Source organism: Colobus angolensis, unplaced genomic scaffold (assembly GCF_000951035.1).
Source record: "Colobus angolensis palliatus isolate OR3802 unplaced genomic scaffold, Cang.pa_1.0 Scaffold114, whole genome shotgun sequence".
Classification (NCBI taxonomy): Eukaryota; Metazoa; Chordata; class Mammalia; order Primates; family Cercopithecidae; genus Colobus; species Colobus angolensis.
This window is the reverse complement of record NW_012112475.1, coordinates 3,296,093-3,302,825: the sequence shown is the minus strand read 5'-3', so window position 1 is coordinate 3,302,825 and position 6,733 is coordinate 3,296,093. Positions and strand designations below refer to the sequence as shown.

At 44.6% G+C, this 6,733-nt stretch overlaps 1 protein-coding gene across 2 annotated transcripts in view; it reads left to right on the top strand.

Annotated features, from left to right (window-relative positions):
- The window catches only part of HM13 (histocompatibility (minor) 13), a 56,646-nt gene that overhangs the window by 7,763 nt on the left and 42,150 nt on the right, over positions 1-6,733 (top strand). For both annotated transcript variants that reach the window (XM_011960159.1, XM_011960152.1), the window contains exon 2: positions 4,453-4,551. In XM_011960159.1, coding sequence (XP_011815549.1) covers positions 4,453-4,551 — 99 coding nt within the window. The remainder of the gene's footprint in view (positions 1-4,452; positions 4,552-6,733) is intronic.

The following is a 6,733-nucleotide window of genomic DNA, read 5'->3' as shown; positions in this document are numbered from 1 at the left end:
TTGGGAGGCTGAGGCAGGAGAATCACTTGAACCCAGGAGGCAGAGGTTGCAGTGAGCTGAGATCACACCACTGCACTCCAGCCTGGCGACAGAGCAAGACTCTGTCTCAATTAAAAACAAAAAAAGGCTCAATTAAAAAAAAAATACGTGTAGGCCTGGTGCAGTGGCTCACCTGTTATCCCAGCACTTTGGGAGGCTAAGGTGGGAGGATCACTTGAGCTCAGGAGTTACAGACCAGTGTGGGCAACATAGTGAGCCCCCATCTCATTCATAAGTGAATAAATAAACCAATTCATCAATAATGTACATCATTTAAAAAATTTGTTGCCAGCCTAGGCAACAGAGCAAGACTTCGTCTCAAAATTTAAAAAAATTTTTTTTTCGACCTAAAGTACAAATGAACCATAATCCTCTCCCCAGTAGTTTCCTGTGATTCTGTCATGCATAAAATCTATACTTATGTTAAATTATATATATTTATATATGTATCAAATACATGATTCTTACCACAGAGGTATTTTTATATCAACCAAGTCAAATTACCCCATTCTTTCATTCTTTTTTTTTTTTTTTTTGAGACAGAGTCTCGCTCTGTCACCAGGCTGGAGTGCAATGGAGCCATCTCAGCTCAGCGCAACCTCTGCCTCCATGGTTCAAGTGATTCTTCTGCCTCAGCCTCCCGAGTAGCTGGGACTACAGGTGCGTGCCAGCATGCCCAGCTGATTTTTGTATTTTCAGTAGAGACGAGGTTTCACCATGTTGGCCAGGCTGGTCTCGAACTCCTGACCTCAGGTGATCCGCCCGCCTCTGTCTCCCAAAGTGCTGGGATTACAGGCGTGAGCCACCGTACCCAACCAGTTTTGCTTTGCATTCCATAAAATAGAATATATGTTCTCTGTGATACGTATCATGTCACAGTATTAACCTACCTGCCTGTGAGTGCGTCAAGATCAGGAACTCATTTTTGTATCCATACTACTGCTACATAGGAAATGTATTAAATGTGTGGAGGTACTCAGAGGGGATGAGGAACTTGCCCAAGTCCAACAGCACACTACTGGCAAAAGCAGAAGCCAAGGGTTGGGAGAGAATAGGGAAGGAAGGAAACCGGGCCTCTCATGTGGGTATTGCTCACCCACCCCGCTTCCACCTCTTGGCAGAGCCATCCAAGTGACTCACATGTAGCTACCTCCAGTGGCTCCAGAGGGGATGGTCTACCTTCCAGCCCAGTGCCTGGGCTGCCTCAGCCATGCATAGGCAAGGGTGTGGTTAGGGGCCTCCTCACTCACCTCTCCCTGATAGTCACAACCCCCAATACAAGCACAGTACTTTACAGTTTGCCAGGCTGTTTCGCATCCCATATCTCATTTGGTTTAAGACTCTTATGGGACTGGGTGTGGTGGGTCACGCCTATAATCTCAGCATTTTGGGAGGCCAAGGCAGGAGGATCACTTGATGCCAGGAGTTCAAGGCTGCAGTAAGCTATGCACTCCAGCTTGGGCAACAGAGCGAGACCCTGTCACTTTTTTTCTTTTCTTTTCTTTTCTTTTAAAAAAAACCTTCTTTAAAAAAAAGAAGGCTCTTAGACCTTTTTTGAAGTGAGGCTAGAGATTATCCTCCTGTTTGACAGAGAAGTAAACCCAGTCACTCAGCATGCCATTAACAGGGCAAGGAATACCTTGGATACACTTTATGTGTAGCATTTTACTTATGTATGAACTATATCTGTAGGGAGAATTCCCACAGGTGGAATTGCTTGGTCAAAGGGTATGTGCATTTGTGATTTTTTATGTATTGCCTAGTTGCTTTCTACAGGAAGACAGATTGACTCCCATAGGCAGTGTGGGAGACTACCTCTTTCCCCCATAGCCCCACCGACTCAGTATGTTACCCAGTGTGTGGATTCTTATCTTTCTGATAGACAAAAAACAGAATCTCAGTGTGCTTTAGTTTGAGCTCATTAGGAGTGAGAATAAACACTCTTTTTTTACTATTAAGAGCCATTTGTAGTTCTTGTTCTGTGGCTCTTCTTTTTGTATCTTTGGGCATGTGGAAATTTCAATTTAATACATCCTGCCAAATTGCCCTCCCCAAAAGGCTGGACAGGTTTATACTCTAGGCCAGTGCTGTCTATGTACTTCCTTTAGCTGGGCACAGTGGCAAATGCCTGTATTCCCAGCTACTTGGGAGGCTGAAGCATGAGGATTACTTAAACCCAGGATTTCGAATCTAGCCCACACCTCCCTCTCCTAGTAGTCATTTTGTGGGCTTACTGCCCTCTGCCCCATCTCATTCCCTCTTTGCAACCTTCCACCTGGGACACTAGGGCCTCTCTAAGCCAGCCTTACCTTCTCCAGACACCCTCTCTCTTAGCAGGTTTTTTATTGTTGATTTTTGTGAGCCAAAATATTTGTGAGTCTCCATAACTGAATGTGATCCCGTCTTCTAGGGATGCTGGTGTTTTACTCGCAGGATGGACATGGTGATGGTAGAATCTCAGGCACTGTAATGAGTCTGTGGCTACTATGGAAAGGACTTCGGCATGAGCAGAAGTCTAATCTGGCATTGTTAGGACTTTTGGTAGCCATGATATAAAACAGTTGTAGAGTAGGCTTGTCCCAGTGGGAAAATCTGGAAGGGCTTCATGGCAGTGACATTTACTAGGCCCTTGAGGACTGTGAGGATTTTGCCTGGCAGAGAGAGGGCAGGTAGAAAGCACTGTGATCCTGAAAGCTTTTGACCCTGTTTGGAATACAAATTTATACCAAAAAAAAAAAGAAAAGAAAGAAAATAAATTTATACCAGTACTATATTATCATTGATAAATTTTCATTAGAAACTTCTGGCCGGGTACAATGGCTCATGCCTGTAGTCCAGCACTTTGTGAAGCTAAGGCCAAGAGTTTGAGACCAGCCTGGCCAACATGGCGAAACCCCCTCTCTACAAAAAATAACAAAAATTAGCCAGGTATGGTGGCATGTACCTGTAGTCCCAACTACTCAAGAGGCTGAGGCAGGAGAATTGATTGAACCAGGAGGCAGAGGTTGCAGTGAGCCAAGATTGTGCCACTGCACTCCAGCCTAGGTGACAGAGTGAAACTCTATCTCAAAAAAAAGAAAGTTCTTCACCATAATTTTTTTTTTTTTTTTTTCCGAGACAGAGTCTCACTCTGTCGCCCAGGCTGGAATGCAGTGGTATGATCTCAGCTCACTGCAACCTCTGCCTCCTGGGTTCAAGTGATTCTCCTGCCTCAGCCTCCTATAGCTAGGATTACAGACGTGTGCCAGCACACCCGGCTAATTTTTGTATTTTTAGTAGAGATGGGGTTTCACCATGTTGGCCAGGCTGGTCTTGAACTCCTGACCTCGTGATCCACCCACCTCAGCCTCCCAAAGTGCTGGGATTACAGGCGTGAGCCACTGCGCCCAGCCTCCTTTGGCATGAATTCCATGAAGCTAATTTATTCCTACGTTGGTCTGTTACTCCATTTTTAATTCTTTTCATTTTTATAACACTGAAATTGTTTTTATTGCATTTAGTTCTTTTTCATGTAAATATTTATCCTTCATCAGTTCTTTACCCACATCACATTCTTGCCAACTGTAGCATCTGCCATTATAAATTTAATTGTGGCTTTTATTTTTACCATTTTCAAGTCTGCCAGTCAAATTTCTTAAATTTAAGTTTTGTCAAGATTTGCTTCTCCTCACAGTTGGTGTCTCCCTATGTGCAGTTTCAGCCATTGTCTGTCTTGTTTGTTGTTAATTTCAACTCATAATATTAAGTACCTACTGGATGACAGAATAGTCATTTTTCCCTCTTAGCTGATCCATTAGAAAACTGAAAACAATTCTCTTCGAGAGGTCTGAAACTGCTGTGGCATCACTCGTGTTCAAGTTTTCTTCTTTCAGTTATTCCATATTGGAATGGCCTCTGCCATAGCCCTTCTCCCAGATGTGTCACACATGCCCTGGGTTCTCCTTGGTCTCTTGATCAGGGTCCAGATCTCCTTATGGCAGAATGGCAGGATCAGCCGGGCGTGGTGGCTCACACCTGTAATCCCAGCACTTTGGGAGGCCAAGGCAGGTGGATCACTTAAGGTCAGTTCAAGACCTGCCTGGCCAACATGGTGAAACTCCATCTCTACTAAAAATACAAAAATTAGCTGTGCATGGTGGCACATGCCTATAGTCCCAGCTACTCGGGAGGCTGAGGCAGGAGAATCACTTGGACCCAGGAGGCGGAGGCTGCAGTGAGCCAAGATTGTGCCACTTCATTCCAGCCAGGGTGATAGAGCAAGACTCCGTCTCAAAAAAAAGTGGCAGGATCAGAGCATCCTGCCCCAGGATGAGGCAGGCAGCATTCCTAGCCAAGGGAACAGCATTTGAAGAGCCTTGCAGGAACACACGGGAACCAGCCATGCTGAGCCATTGCCATTCTTCTCTCCTCTAGAATGCTTCGGACATGCCTGAAACGATCACCAGCCGGGATGCCGCCCGCTTCCCCATCATCGCCAGCTGTACACTCTTGGGACTCTACCTCTTCTTCAAAGTAAGTCTTTTGCCACCTGTTGTGTCATTTGATCTAAATGACTTTATCTTATTTTGTTTTATTTTTCCCATCACAAGAGCCATGCATGTTCATTTATAGAAAATAAAGAAGAGAGAAAAATTAATAATTCACCCATAGACCTACCCAAAGACAACAACTGTTAGTGTTTGGGGCCCTTTCTCACTAGTCTGTATTTCTTTTTTCCATGTAGCTTTTTGTTTTGTTTGTGTGATATCAGTTTGGTTTCATTATGCCATTTGTGTTGGGATGGGGTATAGCTTGTGCCCAGACATACCTCTACCATACTAATGGCCTTTTTTTTTTTTTTTTTTAATTTATCGAGGTTTACTTTCCCAATAAAAGTTACACAGGCTCAGTGTTGAAAACCTGGAAAACACAGAAAAGTAAAAAGGGAAAAACAGCAGTCATCCAAAACCCCACTACCAGAGACAGTCACAGTTGCCCTTCGGAGGTGTGTCCTTCCACTGTTTCTCCCTGTGCATGGTTTCTCCGTAGCTGTGACCACATGGTGTATTCAGTTTGTAGCTGCTTTTTTCACTTCACATTAATAACATCATAAACATTTTCTCATGTTACTGCAAACTCTCTTTAGTTGTACTATTTTCTGGATTATAAAAGTAATATATTCAGAAAAACTAAAGAAAGTATATCAATAGAGGAAAAAATAAATTCCACAACACAGAAGTAGTCATTAACAATTTGGCGTATCTCCTTTTGGGCTTTTTATTTATTTATTTTAGGACAGGGTCTCACTCTGTCCCCCAGGCTGGAGTGTAATGGCGCCATCACAGTTTACTGCAGCCTCAACCTCTTAGGCTCAAGAGATCCTCCTGCCTCAGCCTCCCAAGTAGCTGGGACTACAGGCACGCACCACCACACCCGGCTAATTTTTTCTTTTTTGAGACAGAGTCTTGCTCTGTCGCCCAGGCTGGAGTGCAGTGGCGCAATCTCGGCTCACTACAACATCCACCTCCTGGGTTCAAGTGATTCTCCTGCCTCAGCCGGCTGAGTAGCTGGGAGTAGACGCACACCACCATGCCCAGCTAATTTTTGTATTTTTAGTAAAGACAGAGTTTCACTGTGTTGGTCAGGCTGGTCTTGAACTCCTGACCTCATGATCCGCCCACCTCGGCCTTCCAAAGTGCTGGGATTATAGGTGTGAGCCACTGCACTCAGCCAATTTTTTCTTTTAGTAGAAACAAGATTTTGCTTTGTTGCCCGGTCTGGTCTCAAACTCCTGGGCTCAAGTAATCCTCCCACTTCTGCCTCCCAAAGTGCTGGTATTACAGGCGTAAGCCACCGTGCCCGGCCTGTTTAGCATTATTCTAATCATAACTGTAGTGTTGGATCTTCTTTTTGTTGTTTATGTTAGGTTTTTCTTTGTTGATTGGTTTTTTTAGAGACAGGGTCTCACTCTTGCCCAGCCTGGAGTTCTCTGGCGCAATCATGGCTCACTGCAACCTCAACTCCTGGACTCAAGTGGAAAAAACTGGCTGATTTTATTTTATTCTATTTTTTTTTTTTTAGAGACAGGGTTTCACTATGTTGCCCAGGCTGGTTACCAATTCCTTGGCCTGCTAAAGCACTAAGATTACAGATGTAAGCCACCATGCCAGGCCCTTGTTTTGTTTGTTTTGTTTTGTTTTTGAGACAGGGTCTTGCTCTGTCACCCAGGCTAGAGTGCAGTGGTGCAATCATGGCTCACTGCAGCCTCGACCTCCTGGGCTCAAGTGATCCTCCCACCTCTGCCTCCAGAGTAGCTGGGACTACAAGGTGTGTACCACCACACCTAGCTAATTTTCATGTTTTTAGTGGAGATGGGGTTTTGCATGTTGCCCAGGCTGGTCTCGAACTCCTGGGCTCAAGCTATCCACCTGCCTTGGCCTTGTAAAGTGCTGGTATTACAGGCATAAGCCACCACACCTGGCCCCTTCTTGTTCTTTTAATAGTATATCAACTTTTTTCCTGGTCATTGAAAATTCCTCAAGGATGACTTTAATTTACATCTTAAAATGTAGGCTGGGCACAGTGGCCCATACCTGTAATCCCAGCACTTTGGGAAGCCGAAGTGGGTGGTCAGGAATTCATCTGAGGTCAGGAATTCGAGACCAGCCTGGCCAACATGGTGAAACCCCATCTCTACAAAAACTACAAAAAATCC